The 25011-nt window shown below is 44.3% G+C and overlaps 10 protein-coding genes across 10 annotated transcripts; 2 read left to right on the forward strand and 8 right to left on the reverse strand.

Annotated features, from left to right (window-relative positions):
* Positions 1-1651: 1651 nt before the first annotated feature.
* Positions 1652-4072, reverse strand: SAMD00019534_084130 (hypothetical protein; the record flags this gene model as incomplete). Its single annotated transcript, XM_012896304.1, has 3 exons — positions 1652-3391; positions 3652-3869; positions 3952-4072. The coding sequence occupies 3 exons, from the start codon at positions 4070-4072 to the stop codon at positions 1652-1654; spliced, it is 2079 nt and encodes a 692-aa protein (XP_012751758.1).
* Positions 4073-4542: 470 nt separating this feature from the next.
* On the reverse strand, positions 4543-6230 carry SAMD00019534_084140 (hypothetical protein; the record flags this gene model as incomplete). Its single annotated transcript, XM_012896305.1, has 5 exons — positions 4543-4830; positions 4943-5465; positions 5582-5882; positions 5973-6004; positions 6082-6230. Coding segments are annotated over 5 exons (1293 nt in total), but the record flags the coding sequence as incomplete, so codon positions are not given.
* A 549-nt stretch (positions 6231-6779) lies between these two features.
* SAMD00019534_084150 (hypothetical protein) lies at positions 6780-8020 on the reverse strand (the record flags this gene model as incomplete). The annotated part of the gene is made up of 2 exons (XM_012896306.1): positions 6780-7804; positions 7882-8020. 2 exons carry the CDS (start codon positions 8018-8020, stop codon positions 6780-6782), a joined length of 1164 nt encoding a protein of 387 aa, XP_012751760.1.
* Positions 8021-9481: 1461 nt separating this feature from the next.
* On the forward strand, positions 9482-11167 carry SAMD00019534_084160 (hypothetical protein; the record flags this gene model as incomplete). The annotated part of the gene is made up of 1 exon (XM_012896307.1): positions 9482-11167. A coding segment is annotated over one exon (1686 nt), but the record flags the coding sequence as incomplete, so codon positions are not given.
* Positions 11168-11572: 405 nt separating this feature from the next.
* On the forward strand, positions 11573-12506 carry SAMD00019534_084170 (hypothetical protein; the record flags this gene model as incomplete). The annotated part of the gene is made up of 2 exons (XM_012896308.1): positions 11573-11869; positions 11946-12506. 2 exons carry the CDS (start codon positions 11573-11575, stop codon positions 12504-12506), a joined length of 858 nt encoding a protein of 285 aa, XP_012751762.1.
* A 104-nt stretch (positions 12507-12610) lies between these two features.
* Positions 12611-13878, reverse strand: SAMD00019534_084180 (hypothetical protein; the record flags this gene model as incomplete). The annotated part of the gene is made up of 2 exons (XM_012896309.1): positions 12611-12769; positions 12847-13878. 2 exons carry the CDS (start codon positions 13876-13878, stop codon positions 12611-12613), a joined length of 1191 nt encoding a protein of 396 aa, XP_012751763.1.
* Positions 13879-14171: 293 nt separating this feature from the next.
* On the reverse strand, positions 14172-17244 carry SAMD00019534_084190 (hypothetical protein; the record flags this gene model as incomplete). The annotated part of the gene is made up of 4 exons (XM_012896310.1): positions 14172-15236; positions 15330-15756; positions 15933-16395; positions 16485-17244. The coding sequence occupies 4 exons, from the start codon at positions 17242-17244 to the stop codon at positions 14172-14174; spliced, it is 2715 nt and encodes a 904-aa protein (XP_012751764.1).
* Positions 17245-18135: 891 nt separating this feature from the next.
* SAMD00019534_084200 (hypothetical protein) lies at positions 18136-20787 on the reverse strand (the record flags this gene model as incomplete). The annotated part of the gene is made up of 4 exons (XM_012896311.1): positions 18136-18462; positions 19446-20118; positions 20197-20287; positions 20361-20787. Coding segments are annotated over 4 exons (1518 nt in total), but the record flags the coding sequence as incomplete, so codon positions are not given.
* Positions 20788-21244: 457 nt separating this feature from the next.
* On the reverse strand, positions 21245-22019 carry SAMD00019534_084210 (hypothetical protein; the record flags this gene model as incomplete). Its single annotated transcript, XM_012896312.1, has 2 exons — positions 21245-21260; positions 21346-22019. 2 exons carry the CDS (start codon positions 22017-22019, stop codon positions 21245-21247), a joined length of 690 nt encoding a protein of 229 aa, XP_012751766.1.
* Positions 22020-22409: 390 nt separating this feature from the next.
* SAMD00019534_084220 (hypothetical protein) lies at positions 22410-24443 on the reverse strand (the record flags this gene model as incomplete). The annotated part of the gene is made up of 1 exon (XM_012896313.1): positions 22410-24443. One exon carries the CDS (start codon positions 24441-24443, stop codon positions 22410-22412), a length of 2034 nt encoding a protein of 677 aa, XP_012751767.1.
* Positions 24444-25011: the final 568 nt, after the last annotated feature.

Here is a 25011-nt window from a genome sequence, read left to right on the forward strand (position 1 = left end):
ATAACCCCGAACCACACCACTCTCAACACTCATCGTTAAGGCAATCACATGATTAGTGTGTGTGGTGTGAGTGTGATTGATCATGTTGTCTGGAATCAACCATCTTCAAGGGGGATCAATATGGCCTGTGACGTCTTCATTAGAACCATGTGACATATCTAAGTGCATCACCATCCATCCACTCACCCTCCCTCCTTTCCCTTTCTTCACCCACAGATGCTGCAGCATTGTATTCGAGTACTGTCTTTGATGTTGCTGCTACTGTCTCTGTCTCTATCACCTGACAAGTGAGTCAAGTCAGAGTAGGAAGACAGTGACAATCAGACTGTATATGTATATGTATGTACCTGACATATGACCGTTTTAATAATACAAACTCTATTTATGTACACTCACTCACACCTTCCTTTTCTTCTGGAAATCCAAGTATGACCACCTGATTGCCACCTGTCCTTCCCTTTCTTCTTTGATGATGGTGATGGTAAAGGTGATGGTGATTGGTGTTGATTGGTGTTCAACACTGTTTCCTTATAACACCCTCAATCAATCAATCACTTACACCACTCACTTACACGTTAACTCTCTCTCAAGTACAGTCGCTGGGACATCCAAGTATGCCTGGATTTGATATTGGGAGTGATTACTATTTAAGCATCAAATTTGGATCACTTCTAATCAACAATATCAACAATCATCAATAACAACTGTTTGATAAACAATATACACTTATTACAACTATAATATCGACACCAGTGTTACCGCCGATCAATCAAATATTTAGTTCCACCTACAATCCAGAAATCCTTAATCAATCAATAATATTTATTTAACTTTATAACTTTAACCTTATAATTCCAATCAATAATATACATTAACAATGTTGTTCAAGAACCTTTCTAAAATGTCCATGTCTGGATCATCTTCATCAATATCAATCCAGAATTCCCAAGTTGGAAGCAGCAGTAGTCAAAGCACTTACCAATCATCAAATACCACAGCCGGTGGTATCTGGTACCAACCAAAGACCTTTGCCGTCGGCCCAAGATACTTCGAGCCATAAGAGTCCAAATAATCAATTATTACCTTACTTCCTCGTGTCGACACGTTCAATCTTAATATTAATTTATGTACATACAAAACAAACCAATACCAATTGCAATCATCCTAGACAAGGAAATAAATGTTCGAGTATCTATTATTATTCTTTAATTATTACCTAAATGTACATTAATTTGAATTGGTCTTTATTACAATTTAGTCCTAAGTCATGTTACTAAAGTTATAACCACTAATCAATCAATCATTGTAACCTTGATATATGATTAATCATAGGGAGTCTATACCCTTGCAGACCACTTCAACTTTCAGTCAATCAATCACATGTAATATTGGACAATCTACCAATCCAACACAACACTCTCATTCATCATCACTAATCATCATTTACCACAAGTTTCCAGGACAACTGGAAATTGGTTGATACACCACACACGACACATCCATCAATCATTCACTCATTCACATTCTACATTGTTAATAACATACAACCACACCGATATAATGATGAGGGGGAGAGTAAGTAAGTAGAACTAATAATAACTAGTTGTTGTAATACTGGAAACTTCCTTGTATTCGCTTGTCTAAAGCGCGCTCAATAGATGGTGACCATTCTGACTCCACCAAAGTCACCGATGCTGTGTGGAAGATGATCCTTGGGACATGCGATGAACATGAAGTTCTTGGGCACCTTGAGCAACAGTGAGATTTTCTCAATGACCGATGGGTTGAAGTCGGCTTTGACCGTGATCAAGTCGATCCTGATCTTGGGATAGATCTTGTCCATGATGGTGACATGCTCGGTCATGTTCTCGGTGGCCACATCGCCTGTGTAGCAGTGAATGATACGCACCCAATTGGTCTGTTCGTTCTCTCTGATGTAGAGAATGGCCTTGTTCAGATAGGCCAGGTCATCCTTGGAGGCAAAGAAGACTATGGGCTGCGAGTTGATCGTGTTGATGGTCAGACTGAGGCTGGCGGTGATGCGAGCCCGCAGCTTGGGGAATGGTGAAAACAGCATCTGGGTGAAGTACATCAGCACCTTGAGTAGCTTGGCGCGGATGAACATGATGAGGATGACGGACGCCATCACCAGGAAGTAGACGGCAAAGTATGCCACGCTAGATGGATCGCCAATGATGTTGGCAACGAGTGCAGCCAGCACAAACATGATGGCCAGGGTCACGCCCCACCACGGCGAAATGATATCACGTTTCAGACTGGATCGCTTGTACTTGAGCAACATGTTGCCCAGACCAAAGAGCGACATGACACCAAGGAAGGCTATGGTGTAGACGCCTGTGAGTACGCGAGTGTCAAAGTCCGCCAGGACAAAGAGTGATGTGCACACTACAAAGAATGTGAGGATGATGAAGTGATTGGTCTTGCGGCACGAGTTCTCTTGCAGCAGGAACTGGGGCAGGCAGCGATCGAGCGCCATACGTCTGATAAGTCCAATGACGCCCACGTAACTGGTGATGACCGAGCCCGAGAGCACGGCCACGGCGTCGATGCCTACCCACAGGCGGAACCACTGTCCAAAGATCTTCTCGGCCAAGTTGGCCAGCACTCCTCCGGTGGGGTCGCTGACAATGAAACAGGTGTGCATGAAGCACAGGTTGAGGAAGCCAATCAATGGGTTGAAGAATGTAACGATGGCCCACATGTTGCGCAGAGTCTTGGGGAACACGCCTGGCTCCTGTTGCTCGATAAAGTTGGACGACGTCTCGAATCCTGTCACTCCAAGCATGGCGGCGCCAAAGCCAAAGTAGATGTTGTAGGCAAAGTTGTGGCCTAGGTACTTTTCCTGCGACACCTGGCAGCCCTCAAACGATGTGGGCGTGTTCTGTGTGTTCCAGTTGCTCGACAGCACTGACCAGTCGTGGCGGTAGAAGAACATGAAGAAACCGCCAAACACGAGCATCAGCAGTGTCACCATGTGGAAGATGAAGATGATGGCGGCCACCACGGCCGACTCGCCAATACCCACCAGGTTGAGACAGGCAAACAATGCCAACAGCACGATGGTCGAGTAGTGGTCCGAGACCGAGGGCACGAGGCCGTTGAAGTAGTCCATGGCACTGTAGGCCGAAACCACAGCTGTGGCAATGTATGAGATCATGGTGAGTGCTGCTGCCAGTGATGCCAGCTGCTTGGTCGTCGTGTTTAGCAACACGTTGTAGGCGCCACCGTTCAATGGCAGTGCACTGCCCACCTCGCCATAAACCTTCCTAAACAGATACAATACAATGCATACCATCATCAATGAGAATGGTGCATATATGCCAGCGAACTGCGTGCAGCTTGCTGATGTGTAAAAGATGCTAGATGTGATCTACATGTTTGATTGATTGATTGAGTGAGTGAGTAAACGAGTGATGAGTGTGTGGTATGGTTCCAAGATGGTGTTTGAATGAATGATGGTGATAAGTGAATGAGATGGTTCCAGGCTGGTGTTGGAGTGATTGATTGATCGTTTGATCGATTAATTGAATGAATGGTCGTAGAGGGTAAGGCCGAGGGTCGAGGGTTGAGGGTATGTGATGAGGTCGCCGTCTTGGGTTCGTGAGTCTAGGTTGTTGGGGTTATATTTACATCGTTTCCACAGATGGCTGTGGCAAGTAGTTGACCAATTTTATGCTCGCCATGCGTCGAAATCTTCTTTAGCTGAGATGGAGGTACTTCACTGAGGTCATAGTTCATGCTTGTCGAGCCCCTTCCGCTCTCCTCATCCTTTGGCATCGACATATTCTGTTGTGACATTGCCGGTTCTGATACCGGTGATATTTCATCTTGACTACCCATATTGAATGCTATTGTTCATTTCATTTCAATGATTGATCGATCGTCAGCCAAGGACTTGTGTTTGCAGTGAAGGGATCCAAAGTCACATACCATCGTTGACATTCAATGTGGAATGTGTTCCATGACCTGGATATAGGAAACTATATATCTTCTGACGACTACTGTAATCGTCAAGTAAAGGTGATTGTTCATCACTTGGTGACTTTCCCATATTTATCTAATATATAAATGATAATAAGTTAAAGAGAGAGATACGTATGAATGGATCTGGATAATTCAATGCGAAGAAAGTTACTTGTAACTAGATGATGGATGGTAAGGGCGCCTCTCTCTTTCTCCCACTCACTCATTCAATCATAAACACACACATACATCACAATGACCCACTCACATTCTCTAATTCAAACAAACATACACAATCAATCAGATTCTTTCAAGCCCGAACCCCAAAAAAGTGGACTTTGAAGTTTGATTCAAAAAATTGACGCCCAGGTCCTCTTAACACCTAGTTGATCAACTTTTCAAACTCTTGAATGTCAATGTTCGCTTGCCCAGTCAAAAATCAGCAAATAGATGGGTTTTGGATGCCACCTGGCCCCGGTACATCGTTGTTATTGTACAAGGGTTCTTGCCGAAGACGAAGAACCTCACTCTCACTCTCTCACTATCACACAGTTAAAGAATGTTTAATGACATTAGCAAGCTACTCTCGCCACTACTCGAGTCGGTAGTGACTGGCAAGTAAGCCTTCATAAAGGTGTGGTCCATCACTAGGATGAACACACTGGCCAATGTAATTCCAAGTGTAACCAATAGTGCTGCGTAGTTAATACAGACCTCGCGGTCCTCATTCGGTATCCTCTTGTCGTGCAGGATCAGGTAGAATACATTGACATATGATGCACCTCCAAGCAGGCCACAATAGAACATCAGGACAAACAGTACCCAAATTGAACTGATCATCTTATACTGTTGGATTGATGGATGGATGGATGGTAAGAGATATGTCACGTGATCAGATAGGTATGTCACGTGATCGGATTTGTATGTGATCACGTGACCGGTTTCCATAGAAACTTACCCTTCCTTGGAGTAACCAGAGAGCCATGTTGATGCCTTGGAGTACAGTGATGACTCCAATGCGCTTGATCTTGACTAGTTGTAGTGAGGAACGGGAGAGTAGTACACCAAATTGATAACAGAAGCTGAGGATGGGGTAGGCATTCTCGTTGAACCAATCGCCTTTGAGTGATCGCACGGCCAAGTCGGCGCCACCAACCGAGGCCACATACTCAAAGAAGTAGACCAACATTAGGTTGATAGCATTCCACCATACTAGACGTGCACAACGGATGTATCTTTGTTTCTTTGTTTCGCCTGGTGGTCCGACTTCTGGTCGGATCATGCTGTCCATGTCGTCCTGTGTTGGAATCTGGCCTTGGTCGTCATTTGCTGTGTTGACCAATTCCTCATTGAGTTCCTCATAATGCAGAGGTGTGTCCTCCGAGAGCAATGCATCAGTCTTGGTGCGTGGTATCTTGATTCCCAAGAAGAAGAGCAATCCATATATAGCAATTGTTGGGAGAATGATCAAGAATATTGTCCTGTGATTAGATTGATTGATTGATTGGTGGGGTGGGGATGGAGAGGTGTCAGTCCAGGATCACGTGATCAGTTATGTGATCAGTCAGGTGATCAGTCACATGATCGGGAGACATACTGATTTTCCAGATGTGCCAGACCGCTGAGTGCAATGTAAAAGAGTGATCCACTGACACCAGCCACTCCAGTGCCAGACGACCATCCATTGACCATCTCTGATGGGAATTGTTTCAGATAGACAAGAAGTACACTCTCGCCAAATGATGAACCTATACCAATCAATGATATACATGCCAGACAGAACCAAAAGTTGACATAAACAGACATGGCCACACCAACCAATCCAGTTGCCATTATCACCACATTGAAAGTAATCTTTGCTCTTGTGCTAATCTTCTCCAATACGAATGTGTTGAGCACTAAAGTCATCATTGATGGATGTGTGAGGCAAAGGTGAGCGTTAGGGTTAGGGGAAGGGCGAGTTAGGTCAAGACTTTGATGAATAATACTTCTGGCGACGAATCCAAATGCTATATTGGCCCTGTTTGACATGTGAGTTGACATGTGTTAGGCAAGTGATGGCCTCATTATATTCATTCCGTTCATTCATAATCATACCATAGGATGAGACCGATGTTCTTTGAGTTGTGGAAGAACTCAGCCAGACTTTGACCAGCAGCATTAACAACACAATATGAGAAGTTGTTTATGTTTCCCATAAAGTGAAAGGATGCCCAGTTACGAGCGTAGTACCTTTCCTTTGCCATCACTCAATCAAAGTATCTGTATGTGTGATAGGTGTGTATGTATATGTACAGTGTAATAGTAGTAGTAGTAGTATTAGTTGGAGTTGTAGTAAGATAAGAATGAATGAGTGTTGTTTAGACCATTTGCTTCCCTTGATCTGAAGATGGGCACCTTCTTTTTCAGAGTCCTCCGTTGATTTTTGCATAAACTTTTCGTTTTGGTGGTCATCAGCTTTGTCTCTGAACAGAGAACCGAGTCTTCCTTGTTGTGGGGGGTTGAGTGGAAGGGTTCCATCATCGTATGATGGGTGTGTATTCATTTATTGACAAGTAGTGAATGCATGGTTGATGGCGCCAAGCTAAGTAGTCCCAGAGTGTTTGTGTCTGGCTCGCATTGTTGGATAGTGGACTCTTTGAAGTGCAGTTGAATGCGCTCGAAGTCCAAATGATTGATTGATTGATTGGTGGATTGATTGGTGGATTGATATGGATTGAGTTGATCAACATAAACACAGACACTAAGTGAGGAAGATTAAGACTTTGGACATCATCATCATCATACTATCTTATTCAAAACTTGATGGCCTTTGGTGTCTCCCAGGTAAAGTCTGGATCGTTACGACCAAAGTGACCGCCAGAGGCAGTCTTGTTGTAGATTGGCCTCAGAAGGTGGAGATCGCGCGACAGGACACCAGGACGCAGGTCAAAGTTGTTGTTGACAATCTGCAGGATCTCAGAGTCTGAACGCTTGCCAGTGCCGTATGTGTCGACGTAGACAGAGAGTGGAGTGGCGACACCGATGGCGTAGGACACCTGCACCAACACACGGTCAGCAAGACCGGCGGCGACCAAGGACTTGGCGATCCAGCGAGCGGCGTAAGCACCTGAACGGTCAACCTTGGATGGGTCCTTGCCAGAGAAGGCACCACCTCCGTGGGCACCCCAGCCACCGTATGAGTCGATGATGATCTTACGACCGGTCAGACCGGCGTCTCCCTGTGGACCTCCAATGACGAAACGTCCGGATGGGTTGAGATGGTAGATGGTGCGGTCGTCCAAGTACTTGGCGGGGATGACGGCCTTGATCACCTTCTCCTTGAGGTCAGAGCGGATCTGCTCGTTGGTGACTTGCTCGTCGTGCTGGGTCGAGATGACGATGGTGTGCACACGTAGTGGAACCATGCGACCGTCCTCGTTGGAGTACTCGACGGTGACCTGGGTCTTGGCGTCTGGGCGGGCCCATGGAAGGGTGCCGTCCTTTCTTAGCTCAGTCAGCTTGGTGACCAGCTCGCTGGCAAGGGCATGGGTCAGTGGCATGAAGGTTGGGGTCTCGTTGGTGGCATAGCCAAACATGTGTCCCTGGTCACCGGCACCAATATCCTCTGGGTTCTTGTTGATGTGCACACCCTGAGCAATGTCTGGTGACTGCTGCTCGATGGCCACCAACACGTTGCAGGTCTTGTAGTCGAATCCCTTGGAGGAGTCATCGAAACCGATCTTCTTGATGGTGTCACGGACGACCTTTTGGTAATCAATCACAGCCTTTGTTGTGATCTCACCAAAGACCATAATCAAACCAGTCTTGGCGCATGTCTCTGAGTTGATTTGAATTGATGGCAACATGTAAGTTGAAGTGTACTATTATAGTTGGCTGAGCTGACTATCTACATACCACAAGCAACCTTGGAGTATGGGTCTTGGGCCAAACAGGCATCGAGAACGGCGTCTGACACTTGGTCACAAATCTTGTCTGGATGTCCCTCCGAGACAGACTCTGAGGTGAACAATATGGATGAAGGGGTTGGCATCATTGGGTATTGGCTAATAGGCTGGTATATGTATATGTTGGTTGACTTGGACCTGGAGGGTGGGGGTACTGGCTGACTGGCTGTGGCTGACTGCTAAGCTGCTGCTGCTACAACTACTACTACTCTTTATTAGAGATATGAAGAGAGAGATAAGAAAGGATGTAAGAGATAATTAAGGTGAATTGTAATTAACTTTCAACATCTTAGTTGACCTCTATTTATAAGGGTCGGGTAGGGCAGTGTAGAGCAAGGTACTTGACTTGGGAGCATGTCAGTTACCAAGGCATTGGCTAAGTTACGCCCTACCTCGCTCACTCACTCACTGACTAGCTTGCTTGGGCTGGGATCTCTGTATCTGCAGGAGGCCAGGCAAGGCAGCATCCATGTTGCCACTGACTGACCGACTCACCAATGCATGTCGAGTGAAGTGGTGAATGATGAATGATGGAGAAGACAAGTGTGTGGTGGGGTCATGGTGTTCGATTGGTTCCAGTTTTGGGGAAGATGGTTGCTCCCGCCCGTCAATGGTGATGGGCTTCGTCCTTAATGAGCACGTGTTATTGATTGCTTCCATTCATCAATTGAATAGATTGATTGCAAAGATACAAAGCACAAAGTCAACATTGATGAACATTTATAGATGGACGGTTCTTCTGAAGATATTATTTGATTAAAAATTTTATAATACCGGTAGCGAATGAATCCCACCTTTCTTTAGTGTTGGGAACTCTGTCTCCTTCTTTCGTTTTATCTCATGCATGACTCATTCATTACTGTTTGTTGTTGTTGTTGCATTGGATGGATGGTAGCAGTATTGATGTTTGAGTATTGTGATCATTTGAAGTTTGCCAATTATCTACATGTAATAGTAGAGATAAATAATAATAATATAATAAATAACAAACATTCATTCATACATAAAGTCATAGTCTTATTAGTTAGTTATTTAGTTTGAAACAGGTACCTTTGATACTATGATTGATGTCTCTCAACAATAACAACTGAGTGGTGTTCTATCTCAAAGTCTTGAGTTCCTGTGATTCACCACGCACACACCACGATGTTGTTGTTCAACATGTTGTCGGGGGATAGTCAAGTCACTTCTCTCCACTCCAACACACACACAGACAGACAGACAATCAATCACACACAAATAATCAAACAATAGAGATAAATAGAGATAGATAGAATATTAGAAGGTGGTGTGTGTACGTAAAGTGAAAGTTAGACGAGTTGACATCATCCTTTGTCCTCCTAACATTAGAAGTTGCACCTTAATATACATTCATTCATTCTTTCGACAGTCGTCATCATCATAGTGCTATACGACATTATCGATAGCAACATCATAATCACTTCGTCAACTTGATGATAATATTATTTGTTGACTATCTCTCTAATCAAATCAAACTTATTAATCAACATAACAAACTTAGTTAGTTAGTTGGGAGATAGAGGTTGGTCATGGGTGCACAGCAATCAATATTCTATTCAAGTGCTGGTGCTGGAAACAACAACAACAACAGTAACAATAACAATGGTAACAACAGCAGTGATAACACAATTTCTGGAGAAAACAACAACAATAACAACAATAATAGCTATGAAAGAATTGTTCATAATCAAACAAGATTACCAGATCATTTGCTTAGGGAGATACTGGCATGTCTTTGTTTGGCTACAACTAGTAAGCATCAGATTGCCAATCAACTCGAAATGTCACTGGTTTGCACTTATTGGATGCTACACATCGTTCCTAGAGCCACTAAACATGTTACAGTTGGCTCGAATCAAACTGCCTTCTTACGTCGATTCCCTATACTACTCAAACAACTATCAAACAACATCTCTGCCACTGCCTGTCCCGAACAACAACAATACACTCAACACTACAACGTCAACGATGAGCTACAGCTGACAAAGTTGACTATTATCTTCTCTGGTGACGATAATGATACTGCTAGCAACGCCAAAGAGGACCCTAAGGGTGTCCAGTTGCTGAAACGAATGTTCATGTCACAGGCAGACAAGGTCTCGCTGTCAGACTCCAAGTTGCCGTGGTTACAAGCCTACAGTCCACTGCTAGCGAAGCACTGGGGCCATTGCCACTCACTCTCACTGTTCAACCTGCCGCCTTGGGAGAACCTTTCACATCTCATATCATGCCAGACCAATGTTCGAACATTGCGCGTTGTTGCCATGCACAACATAATGCCACAGTTTGTCAATGTGTTGTACAAGGCCAAGTCGATAGTCAACGTCTCATTCAGCTCGTACCACGTAGACCTGTCACACAACTCTGAGTACAGTAACTGCAGTGTCCCTCATCACGTCCAGCATCTCAAGCTACAACCATTCCATCGATTCTCTGGTAATGCAGCCCTGCCCAATCTTGTCAAGTTGCAGCTGACCGTGTCGCGAGACCATGAGTCCCACGGCCTCAAACCCGATTTCTTTAGACTGATGCCCAACATCACCGACCTCACACTGATCGATGCAAACTTTATCAATCCAATTGCGTCAGATGGAACAAGCCAAGCATGTATACTCGCTGGCCTACCCAATCTCAAGCGACTATCACTCTCTGCAATATACAAGTCAACACAAGCCAGTGACAGGACACAGGAAGCATTGATGATCGATAACGTTAGAGCAGTATCAAAGCATTTGGAGATATTGAAGTTGAAGCAATACATTGTCGACGACCTCTCACAGTGGACGCTGTTACTGGACCAAATACCACGACTTAGACAACTGACTTACACAAGCTCAGTGGACGCCGCCAATCTATCACTGCTGGCATACATGGAGAGTAGTAACTGCGGTGCGCCACTGATCAAACTGAAGCTACAGACACCGAGCCACAATACCAATCTCTGTCGATTCATCGAGGCCAATCAAACGATCAAACATCTCACACTCACAATGTTCCAACAGCGAGATATAAAGAATGTACTGGAGAGTGTCAAGAAGAACCAGACCCTACACACCGTTCAAGTGGACTACATGGACATCCGTCTGTTGGAGAGTGATGGCAGGATAATTTCCAAACGAACTGTATATAACAAGGTCACCAATCAATCAGTGCTCAAGCTTAAGTACCTCGAGCAATTGCTTTGCCAACATACAGCTCAATTAGTGGATGTACACTGATCAGTTGATCGGTCACTCAATCAGAGTTGTTGTGCTGGGGAAAATAAAGAACTTCCCATTCATCAAAAAGACAGGGCATGTCCCAGATCGGAGATCTGCATGTATCCTCATCTTGATCGGTGTTCAGTGCGCTGTCCATTTTGATCAACAAAAGTGGGGGTATTAGTGTGGGTCCAAAGTGTGGTGTGTTGACGAATGTGATCACACACTATTATTGAGCTACACCTTCAACAAGTCAATCATTCATTCATTCTCTAATCATTTATATGTGTATATTGTATATATTATAATCAATTATTTAATCAACATTTTAGCGAACGACGCCACAATCAATACATCAATCACTTCAATCAGATCAGATCATACTAGAATAATAATACATCAAAGATAGAAAAGGAAAGAATGACTGAACCATCGATGGACATTATAAACACATACTCCAACACAACGATACCAGGCTCGTTGGCAGAGTTGATGGACAATCATGGAAAACTACAACAGATCTCTGCTTATTGTAAATCAGCATATGGCGGCGCAGAGGCCGCTCAAATATACGATCAGACACAGAACTATGCAAAGAATGCACTGCTCAATGTAGCCTATCACATCCAGACCATTGGCTCCCATCTCACCACCCTTCTCCAACTGCAAGCCAACGAGGTCGACAAGCTAGAGATACAAATCAAGCATCTCAATCAGGTATGAATGATTGATTGAATGATCGAATGATCGAATGATCGAATGATTGATTGACTGACCATAACTGCATCAATAGAGAGTTGATATGATTTACGAGACAACAGGTGTCGATGTGTTCAAGAATGAGTCAGCGACAAAGGCGTATAAGAGCACGACAAAGCAGAGATTGATCGAGAGTGAGGATATTAGGGCGCCACCAAAGTTTGTGAGGAAGCAGGTGTCATACTCAATTGGCACTGATTCGCCAGTGATGAACGCCTCGCACAACACACCATCACCAGCGCAGCAGACACCACTGAGCTCCAACCCATCAACACCAAACCAGACGTCAACACCCTACCAATCACCAGGCTACCATACGCCACCTTCAATCCCAACGAGCAAACGCCCAACTATGATGGCGCCGGGCCCTGCCCCAGCGCTCTCTGTGCCATCCATCCCCTCGCGTCCACCCATGATGAATGGCCGCTCGCCATCAGTGACCACCCCGCCACTCCACTCGTCCATAACTTCCAGCCAAGACCTTCCACCTCCACCATCAGCTTCGTTCGATCTTCCACCTCCTCCACCTGCCATGTACGACCTTCCACCACCTCCTCCCGCCATGTACGACCTCCCACCACCTCCACCTCAGTAGACGTGTATCTGGCCAGGCCAGGTAACGCGGCGTAACCATGTCCAATGATCATTAAACACTCATTCAATCATTCTCATTCAATCATTCTCATTCGATCAATCAGTCTATTTAATCAATCGATAGATGTTCCTCTTGAATCCAGCGAACCTTACACCATCGGGAGTCTGTAGTTCTTCGCAAGATTTGAATCCAACTACATTGGTAAGGTGCTCAATGAACTGTTCAGGCTTGAACTGAATGGCCGAGTAGTTCTGTTTGATGGCCTGATTGATTGAATGGTTGAGAGTTAGTGATTGATCATGATAGTTGAACGAACAAACAAACAAAGGAATAAACATACAGGTGATAGTTTTTGTCTTCTCTTGTATCCTTGGAACTCTTGTGGCTCCATGATGAAGGAGCCTCCAGGCTTGAGCATTCTGTAGACCTTGTTGAAGAATGATTTGATGCCATTGTCACCCCAATTCAGATGTAGCCACTTGGTGACACTGAGCGCCAGGATGACATCTAGTGAGTTGTCGCGATCGAATGAAGAGTCTGCCATGATGTTGTGATGAATGAATGATATGTTATGAGGGAATTGTCTTGGCAGCTTTTGTGTCGGTGCAGTCGCGGTCGCTGTCGTAGTCGTCGTTGGTTTGATGTATTTGAATGATATTGGGACAAAGTCTGTGTCACTTGTGTTGATGACATTACTGTTGCCATTGCCGTTGCCATTGTCATTGCCATTGGTGTGTCCATTCGTGGATGTAGTAGTGGATGTTGTCTCCGATGTTGTCGACGTCGATGTCGAAGATGTGTCTGAGGTCTCCTGAGTTATCGCCTGTGACTTGGTGCCATGATGTGAGGAGGATGGCTTGGTGCCCAGTGCCGTCTGCATTGTCTTTAGATTCCTAACGGCATCCTTGATGAGCTGATGATCAATGTCAATACCCTTGATATGATCACATTGATAGTCTCTGGCAATCTTTAGTGTGACCAGACCACTGTTGCAGCCAACGTCCAAACACATCTTATTATAGAACAACTCCTTTGGCAACACTGACATTCTTGGGTCCTCCTTATCCTTCTCAATTCTATAATCATAGTATCTCCTATAGTTTCCATAAATGAAATCTCCTTTATACTTGTTATTCTTCTTCTTCTTTTGTTGCTGATCCTGTTGTTTCTCCTCTGTTGTGTTGTTCGTCGATGATGTCGATGATATTGATGTTGTTGTAGATGTCGTCTTATTCTTCTTATTTGTGTTTGTGTTATTCTTTGATTGAGTGATATCACCTTTATCATTCTCCTCAGTTGTCTTTCTCTTCAAAGTAGTTGATGTAGTTGTTGAGGTTGTTGAAGTTGTTGAAGTGTCATCAACATCATTCATTGTACAATCTTTTGTTGTTGATGTATCATTGTTATTCATTATATATTGTATCTCTATCTCTATCTCTATCTTTATCTCTACAACGAGTAATCCAGGAAATGAAATTAAAGTTGGAAACGACCGAAAGTTGTGAACTTTGACAATGGTTGTGTGCGACTCACGACACTTCTTCAAACAAATAAACTCAAAGCCAAAGAGATACACAAAGAGATATACATGTATGAATGAATGTAGTATGTACATGGGTATTATTATAAATGAATGAATGAATGATATGGATGATAGATGATGAATTAGGATACGATATCTAAAGAGTCATAGGTGTACTGCTTGACAGACTGTGCAAAGTCAACAGCAGCACTGGTACTCGTGAAGATATGTTCCTTACTAATTCGTTTGGTGAAGCCAGAACGTTGCATAACTCGGTGGATGGCCGGACGTAGATCGGACCACAGGACGAGTATGCCATTCGATTCAAAGTGATCGAGCATGTCACTCAACACATCGAGTGCAGTCGAGTCCATCGAACTGACGTTGACCGCGTCGATCACAATGGTGTGGACCGGGCCGCGTCCATTGATGGGCGCCGCGTCGTCCGTGCTGCTCATAATGGCGACCACCTTGGTGCGGAAGTGATTGATCGTGTAGTAGGTCATGCGCGAGTCGAATCGAATGATCATGATGCCAGGGTAGACGAGCGCGTTGGGATAGTGCTTGATGCTGCGGAACACCAGAGTGCCGGGGATGCGGCCCAGTATGACGAGGTTGGGTCGCGACGAGAAGAAGATGATCTGGAGAATTGAGATGACGAATGCGATGATGATGCCCGTCTCGGAGCCCAGCAGCAGTGTCAGGACAAACACGATCAGCAGTTGGAAGAAGCCAATGTACTCTCCCTTGCGATATAGTTCGATCGTCTCGTGCACTTCGATCAATGTTATGGCCGCGCCAATGACGATTGCCGACAGGATGCAGAGTGGCGTGTAGCGGAAGACCTGTGTGAGCAGCAGCAGCACAACCATGACGATCAGGCCGCTGAGGATTGAGGTGAGTGGCGACTTGGACTGTGTTTGGAAGGCGACGGCCGAGCGCGAGAATGAGCCAGTCGTGTTGAAACCTGTAAACACTGATCCCATGATATTACACATGCCCAGTGCCACTAGTTCTTGACTACTGTTGATCTGATACTTGCGGTAGGCGCAGAACTTCTTGCCCACCGACACTGTCTCTACAAAGCCCAATATAGCAATGATCGATGCTCCAACTATCATGCTGGATATCCTCTCCAAAGTCAAAGGCACAAGTCTAGGCCTTGGCAAGCCCGACGGTATAGCATTGACAACCTTGATTCCAAGTCTCTGAATTGATTGGCAAGTGGCCAAGTATTGTGTGAGGGCGAGGGTTAGGTCAAGGTCAATGCTATTCCTGGAGGAGGGACATGGGATACTTACACCTTCGACATTGGCGAGATATGATATTAGAGTGCCAAGGATAAGGATGATGATTGGAGTCGGGATCTTGTATCTTAGACGCTTGTTGACGTATTTGGAACCGATGAGGATGGCCAGACTGACACTGCCCATCAACACCGTCCATCCATTGATGGTATGAGCATAATGTACAATACCCTCACCATACTCTATGATATTGGCGGCATTTGCTGGTATTGTGATGGCAGTGAAGTTCTTGATCTGGCTCAACATGATGAGCACGGATCCAGCCTGTACGAATCCAAGTAGAATAGGATTGCTCAACAATGTCTCAATCAAGAATCCAACTCTAAACAATCCCATTACCAACATGATCAGACCTGTCATCAGTGCCAGGCATGATGCCTCCACTATATATTCATCGCTTCCTCTCGCATGATGGACGATCCTTTGAGTTTGATTGATTGATTGATTGGAATGATTCCAGGCCATGATTGAAAAAGTGAGTGATTGGAATTATTGGAGTGATTCCAGATCATCATGATTGATTGATTGATTGAGTGAATTAGTGTTTGGATCATTGATTGGAATGGTTCCAGGTCATGATTGAATGATCGAACTTACGTTGGAATTAGAAGGGACACCATGGCTACAGGCCCTACTTGGATCTCGTTCGATGTTCCAAAGATTCCATAGACGATGGGTGAGACGAATGCAGAGTAGAGTCCATAGATTGGTGGAAGGCCAGCAAGGATGGCATAGGCCATAGCCTGTGGAATGAGCATGAATCCAATGGTTAAAGCAGCAATCACATCATCTTTGAGATAGTGTAGTTTGTACTTTCTGACCCAAACCATCACTGGTATGAGTGAGAGTACAATCTCTGTGAGTGTATGACTGTTCTTGGCATTGATCGCTTGTTGTTTGATTATAGAGAATAGGTCCATCGGGGACTCCTTGGCCTGTTTGAACACAGGTCTATATCTCTCATTTGGTTTGCTGTCCATCGGTTGTTCAGGTGACTTGCGCATCAACTTTAACAATCCAATATGTTGATGATATTGATTATCGAATCGATCGAATAGTTCTATGTTTGATCAAACATGTGAGTGAGTGTGAGCGCGTGGATGGGGGTGGAATGATTCCAGCCTCGACCAATCAATCAATCAATCATACCTTGGAAACAATTATCTACAAAGGAGTTGAAACTTGTGGCGATGAGTTGGTCGACTAGGGATGAGTCGTGCACTGATGAGAGGCTGAAGTAGAGTTGTTCGCGATATCGATAGTTCATCTTCCACAGCTTCTTGACGTATGATTGAAGTAGTTCTTGGTTCTCAGGCTTGGACAGTACCGCTACACGCAGATTCTCATCCTCACTTGACTTGTTGGCAATGTTTGAAGTGGTGGCACCCAGTAAGAATGGATTTGTATCAGAGTCTGTGTCCAAGTCCTCATCACTATCTTCTTCAGTTCCACTATTGTTGTTATTGTTGTCCTTGCCACTGTTACTGTTATCCTTGTTATAGTTGTGATTGATCTTGTTTTTTGGCAAGAACTGACGCTGAGAGTTGTCCGTGCCACTGTTCTCACTCCTGTCTGGTCCAAACATCGCACCTTGTCCTTCAATGTTTGTTGACGCATTGATGTCGGCAACACCATTATTGTTGTCATTTGTATAGAAGTACTTCTGAATGCTATCATCACGGTCTGATGTGGCACCGGACAACATCAAGGACTCGACTACTTCGGTGAAGTAATGAACGGCCTCTTCAAATCTTCGTTTGATCCTTGTGTTTAACTCTGGTTCTATATGTTCTGTGTTTGATCCGAAGCCTCCTGGACCACCCTTTTGAGGCTGGCCCTTTCCATCATCTGACGATTCTGCCAATGATGTCATCATGACCTCCTCCTCTTCGTTCAAACCTTTATACATTGTTAATGGTTGTTGTAGTTGTACATGTATATGAGTTAGTTAGTTATATGATTGAATGGTTGAATGGTTGATCGAATGATTGAATGATGAATCTGAAAGTGTAAAGTAAAGGAAGACAAGTGTTTTGGGGATAGGCATGAGTCGTTTGTCGTGTGAGTGTGGTGTGTGTTGTGGGGTGTCGGGTGTCGGGTGATCATCCAATCAATAATCAACAACCCACACTCGACTTGGTTCCCTTTGCCATTAAAATAAAATAAAAAAAAGGTTATATTGATCATGATACATTACTTATATTACAACAATCTAAATATTATCTGTATATCTATGATTATTCAATCAATCAAACAATCAATCTAATACGACCTCTAGCTCCATCACCATCACTTGGAGCTCAATGTTCTCAAGATCCCTTCTTCCATCACGATGGACCAACTTTAAATTTTATTGGGTCGTTGGACCAACACCATCAACAATTGGTCGATGGGCATGTGTGATCAGATTGGTCCTACGTCCACAAAACTTTTCAAACGAACGTTCCTAATTGGTCCATCATTGTAAAGATCTAAACACTTTAATAAAACGAACAACTCCATTCGAACCTTCCATCGCACATTTAACCAATTGCGACTTGCAGGCAGCCCTGTGCAAATCAATTGGCAGTTGGTCAACACAGGTACAACGGTGCAAGGATAGAATGATTGAACTTGCCCTATCAATGGCATCCCTTATCATATTATAATAACACTCATTCAATCATTCATTCAATCATTCAATCAATCGATCAATCAATCAAACTTGCTGAATGTATTTTGGACGACTCAGCGCTGGCTGTTGTCGACTTGTAAGACGCACACACTCACATTTCTGCAGGCTTGGCAATGTGGCTCATCGCCTAATCTTTAGTAGAATGGCAGTGAGCAGGATCACTATGATGGCCGAGGTTACTAACACGGACATTTGACTGAGTTCTTTGACTTCCTTCTCGAGATCGCTGTGGATGAACTGGTTGATCACTTTGTCTCTAAGCTTCTTGGACTCGATCTTGTTGATGATCCTCTTCTCGGCCTCCTCTCTAGCCTCATTGATAAACCTATGCTGGAACCAGAATGCGCCCAGTCTCGACTTCATCAACGTTTTCACAGCGTTCAAACTCTCCATCACAATCAACTTCATCTGTTCCACATTCTCATTATGCTTCATCTCTACCTGTTTGGAAAGGAACATCTATGGTGTGGTGCGCGAATGGTCGTATCAGTATTGATTGATTGATGGAGTGAGTGGACGGACATGACACTTACAATCAAGGATGAGTACTCCTCTTTGTAGGCATTGGACTGGCTGAAGTTGGCGAGCTCTGATTGGTAGGCATTGCGGGCTTGGTTGTTGAGACGCTCGAGGTTGTTATCGAGGATCTCATCTTCCATTGGTAGGATGAGCTCACCGGAACCTTTCTTGAAGTTATAGATGATTCTGTTCGATTCCTCCTTGCAACGATCTGTTATCTTGTCCTCATTGTACTTGATGTATGATTCATATAACTCCTTCAATGTCTTTTCCAAGTTGGCCATAAATGCAGGATAATACATCTCATTCTCGGCCACCTCGACCAATGACACATAATATTCTCTACATTGCTCTCTGCACCTTGAGTTGAATGTATCCAACTCTGATGGTGATGCTGGATACACGAACCTTTGATTGAATGATTGAGTGAGTGAGTTAGTAGGTATGTGATCGAGAGAATGATTGAATGAGGGAGCAATACCCTTTCATCTGTTCTTTGTACCTCTCTGAGGTGAGGTGCGTTGACTTGGCTAGCAGACTCTCCATCTGCTCCTTGTTGGTGAGCAGTTTTTGGGACTCCATCAGGCTCATGTCATTCTGTAGTGACTGGAGTCGTTTGGTATATGGCGAGGCGCTGACGAACTTCTTGAGGAGTGACTCATAGTCTTCACTGATTATCTCATTGATGTTATGTATCGCTTGCTTCAACTTGATGGTTGGTAATGGAGTGTCTATCAATGCCAACTTATCCTTGAATGACTTTGTACATTGTATCGCTACATCATCACAATGATCTCTAATCCTATATTGATTCTCTTTCTGGAAATGATCCTGTAGCTCCTTGAGTGATTGCTTTTGTTTCATTGGATGATTAATGAATGACCAAGACATCATCCCCAGAAGATGGGCTTACTTACCTTGAGTTGGACAAGGCCTGGAGTGTAGGCTTCTTCAAGTCCAAAAAGGAGTTGCTTGTATAGTTGGTTGACGAATGATAGGGAGGAGGATTCAAGCTCAGAGTATTGCTTGTCATTGAGTGGAGGCACTTCTTGGAGCACTGGCGCCATCTTCTCTTTGAAAAGGACAAGACTATCTGACAGCGCCAATGATTGTTGTTGCTTGATGAAGCCAACCCATACAGATGGCACTGTTGGGAATGTGTTGCCGTTGGCCACCTCGACCAATAGTTTGATCAATGATCCAATGGCCGGTCCTTGCATCTTTGGCTTGATCGAATGGAATATTGACTTCTTCAAAGTGTTTAGCTCGTCCAGGTAGATTGGACTGAGGTCACCAATCTTGGCCTGATCCAGATGTCGCAGTGTGTTCCTATCGCTTGATGGAATGAATAGAGTGTGGCATTGGATGTCTGGGAAGATCTTGGCAATGGATAGATTTGCATCTGGTTGGTCTCTTGAGTGAGCCTTGAGCAAGTTGTGTAGCCATTGAGTGGCGGTAATCTCGCCAATGTCTTGGAAGAAGTCTTGTACGACCCAAGTCAACGATGGGAACTTGAGTATATCATTCAGAGGAGAATCTGTCTTCAGTTGGGACTTTAACGCAAACAATTGAGTGCGTCTTGCCAGTAGTCTTTTGGCGGGCATGCCTGGTCAGTGATCCTGTGTCGTACTACACTCGCGGCACATTCAATCAATTAATATAACTTACTCCAAGTACTCTAAGGCAGATTGATCAATTATCTTGACAGAGTTGTAAATAAGATGTGATGAGAGTAGGGTTGTGATGGCGAATATCTTGGCTGGATAGTGATGTTAGAATCATTCATTCATTCGGGACTGCAACATTCTCAATATAATGGCAAGGGTACTTACCATCATAGGCTTCGGAAACATTGCTCGAGTAGAATCCTTCAGTATCTATCAGGAGTATGGGATGTCTTTTGCCCTCATATGTGACAACTGTAGGCCATACCCATATACCAAGTGTCTGTGGATGTATGGTTGGACCAACAGTGAATCGATCGGTGGTGTCCATCAACTGGTTGAGCAAGAATGACTTGCCACTGTGGAACGTTCCTACAACGCCCAATATTGAGTAGTTGTCCATCAATTCATTCAATGAGGACAATGCATTCTGATTGATTTGTAATGTTTGGTGTTGCTCATCTGGATATATTAATTGGATTGGTTGTGATACTACCTCTAGAGTAGGTTTCAATCTATCTTGATTGATAGATTGTGAGAGCGGAGAGATAACAAGTAAAAGGAATATCAGAAACAGAGTGTTCTTCATTCTTTGTTCAGGTTTGTTGTTTTGTTTGTATAAATAATAATGTATATATATAATCTCTATTATCTGTATTGTAAGAGTGAATGAATTAAAGAATGAATGATGGAGAGAGATAGAGGGAAGAATAAAGTTGTGCGAGAAGTGTGAAGATCATTGGTTCCGCGAACAAGTTGACGAATGACATCAAAAGACAAGAAAGGAAATGGGGTACCCTGCACTTCACTTGTTTATCACACAGTAACACAAAGAGATACAAAGAGATACAAAGAGATACATAGAGTTGCATAGAGATAGATTATTGCACCAGCATACTTTATTCATTGACTGTGGCCATCACATCATCAGCCTCGGCTCCATCTTGGATTCCAAATCCAGATGGTAGTGTGAGGAGAGACGAACCAGACTCTAGCTTCTTATATTATACTACACTACATTGAAATGTCCATTGATTGATCGCTCATATCTACTATACTATTATCATTCTCTTGTTGTTGATGATGATGATGATGATGTTGATGAAGATAATGATTATCTATCAATGTTGATTGATCATTCTCATTCTCATACTCATTATCATCATTGTCATTGTCTTGGTCGTCGTTGTCATCGTCGTCTCGAGTGATAACAGGTATGTTGGCACTTAGAACTGATTGATTCATGCTGATACATGACATGTCCATTGAGCCATTGTTGGCTCCACTCATCTTGCTTGCTTCCATATCATATATGTCATCATCTTGTGCCAGTGATGAGTTGTTTATCGATGACAATGACTCTGTCGTACCAGAATAGGGCTCAATGTCTGAGATACTGTTCTGTCCAGATGATGATACAGCTGTTGTATCCAATGTACCAATACCAAACAATGATAACACTCGACGCTGTTGTAGCTGCATCTGTATCTGCTGTTGTTGTTGGAGTTGTTGATTGAACTGGAAGTTTGAGGAGGATATACTACTATTCGATTCGATTGAAAGGTCCATTCCATAGTCGCTCGTACTGATGTCTACATCTTGTTGATGATCGAATGATTCTTGATCCTCAACATCTTCGTCATCTTCATCGTCATCCTCATGATGTGCCTCGTCACTGCCCTCTTCGACTTCGTTGTCCTGTCTCGCAAAGAGACCGCCACTCTTGCCTGATGGGTCATCTTTCTTGGTCGTGCCATGTGCACTTGTAGTGACTCCAATGATATGAGTGCCTCGTGATGGATCACCAATATGAGAGAAGGCTGTCATCTTTGCTCTGATATCTGATACACGTCGTTGTTCCTCTCTTTCTATCCAATCCTCCTCTGATATATGATTGTCTACAATAGACTTTGAGTTTGTTGTTGCTAGGGAATGTTCGCGAGATCCAGTACCAACGCCTCTGACCTGTATACCAGAGAGTGAGAATGATCCCAAGCCAATAGATGGATATAGAGTGATGTTCATTCTTCTCTTCCCTTCCTTGCTTTGGTAAGTAGTAATATATCTTTAATTGAAGATAAGCGCGGGGCAATCAGAATGATATCAAATATCTGAAAACTAAGATATAAATGGTCATTTCAATCACTCGTCAAACCACATATCAGATCATACACACAAGAGATGTGTAAGTATGTTTAATGATTGGTTGATTGATCATTACACTGGTACACGGGCACGAGATGGAATGAATAAATTGCGCCTAACAAGATGATACAGAGTCAGGATTGTTACCAAGGCGAACAATGCATTCGAGATGGACACGATGGCAATACTGAATATCTTGCAGGATAGGTAGGGTGTGTATCGGTAGTAGGTCAACGCGGCAGAGCCAAACGATATGGATGGGAAGCAGAATGCCCACCAGCCAAGATGGAACTTCTTCCGGATCTTGCGAGTGCGTCTATACATGATGGTCATCACGGTGACTGCCAGCAACACATTGGCAAAGATCAGACCGTAGATCAGTCGCGTGGCAATTGTCAGATGTCCGAGGATGTTGGAGACGCCAACAAAGCAGACCGATGGGAATGCGACCAGTACCATCTGTGTCGGGATATGATCGCCCGGCAACAGGCCAAATATTTTGTAGTTGATCAACAACATGATCTCGGCCAGCGACACGTATATCGTGCCAAACGCCCAGATCACCCAGGCAAAGGTCGTGTGGCCGAGCTTGGTCGCGACCATCGACCCAATGATGAAGCCCGAACCATTGTAGAAGAAGCAGGGGGCAAGCCGCAGAGGCAGCTTGGCGCGCACCTTAGCCACCAGCTGCACGTAGAGCATCACCATTGAGGCGCACTGGATTGAGAAGGCGATCCAGAACAGCACCTGGGTCATGTGTTTAGCGAACTCATAGTTGACGTCGCTGATCTGGAACAGCGACATGGCCACGATGCACCACAGCGTGACCTGGATCTCATCGTGAATGTCCTTCTTCCACTTGTCGCGATGCAGTACCACTGACGCTGCCTGTAGTGCAACGGCCAGCACCCATAACAATGCGGCAAAGCAGATGATGATCTTGTATATGAGCGCGGGCGTGTAGTATAGCTGGGACATGTTTCGCCACTGCATGCTCAGTGCCGACGTCGACAAGACGATTGAGAATGTGAGTAAAGGTATGTTCCTGGTCCATTTGAGCACGCGGAAGTCGAGTGGCATGTCGCTATAATGTGATATGACCATCGCAGTGTAGTCCATGGGCACTGCGGCCAGGTCCTCGGGTATGGCTTGCGCGATTGTTTCGTCAGCCGTCTCAATGTGGAAGGTACCAGTGCGTGTGCGTACCTTGAGGATGTCGGGCGAGTCTATGTCGGCGGCCTCGTTGAGCATCTTGTGCTGGCGGTACTCTGAGTAATGGAACACGCGGTCCACGATGCCCTTGGGCTTGCTCGACATTGGTATCTTGTACGAGAGGTCAAAGACGTCCTTGTAGAACAGGTTGTCGATCAGTCGACTGACTCGCGGGACGTAGCGGTACTGCGTGTACTTGGTCATGAGGTGGTAGTTGTAGCTGGTGGGGTCCTGCAGCACCGCGTTCTCAATGAAGTAGTAGCGCGTCTTGTCATCGTTGTAGACGAGCTCGTGGTGCTTGGGGCCGTGCAGCGTGAACATTGTATGCTTTATCTTGCACGGTCGCATGATGACTAGCTGCAGCATCAACATTGACTCGGCAATATCGCACGCCTCCATGCGATTGGTCGATATTATCCTGCTGTTCATGATCGTTTCGACCAGCTCGTAGCCAAAGAAATATCGTTGATCACTCTCGCTGTATGGGTGCGAGCGACTGTTCCTCACCTTTGGCCTGTGGGTCTCGGGCAACAACATCCTAAAGTGTTTGAGCAGTTCCAACAGCAGCAGTTGTTGTTCTTGTGACACGTATACACTTGTAATCCTACGTGTTGAAGCTGATGATGAGCATGATCCAAGTTCAATCTCGGTACCATCATTATCTCGCGATGAGGTTGGTGATGTCTTGCCCTTGATTTTGTCCTTTACTTTTCCAATCAATGATTTCTCTCCATTACGTTGTTGGGCTGTTGTCGAGGCTGCTGATTCAGTTGATGTGGCTGATGTTGCTGATGTGGCGACAGCAGCTGCAGTTGCTGAGGCAGATTCAGGAATTTCCAATGCCAATTGAGATGGAGCTGGATTATCATCATTTTCCTTATCCTGGATATGCATTTATAATTTGTCAATCCACTTGATTGATCAATCAAACATATCACCCAGAGATGGATGGATAGGATTTGAATAAGGATGGATTGTTGGAGAGATTGTATTCCAATTACAATGAATAATACTTCTAAGTTAACTACGATGAATTATAATAATAAGTATCTTCATGTATCTCGTCACAACAACAACACTTCCACTCCATCCATCCATCTATCCAGCCATCCATCCACTTCATCCATTGGATTCGTCTTGTAATTTGAACAACACCAACCCATCATTGTCAATGAATTTATGTGGTGTGTGGGAGTCAGACGGTCAAAGGGAAACGACTACCCACGCTCATGATGAGCACACTTGTCACATGACTTGTCTAACACATACACACACATAGATACAAGACTTATTATTATTACACAATTCCAAGAGTATTCAATAATGATGATCCACCAACAATTATCATGTTGTTGTTCATTCGCACTAATGAGTGAATGGATGAGTACTTACCAGGATTGAATCACTATCGTCTGGTAAATCAAGACTAAGACTTAGATATCGCCCATACTCTTGGTCATTG

This window comes from Acytostelium subglobosum (assembly GCF_000787575.1).
Source record: "Acytostelium subglobosum LB1 DNA, scaffold: scaffold18, whole genome shotgun sequence".
Taxonomy (NCBI): Eukaryota; Evosea; class Eumycetozoa; order Acytosteliales; family Acytosteliaceae; genus Acytostelium; species Acytostelium subglobosum.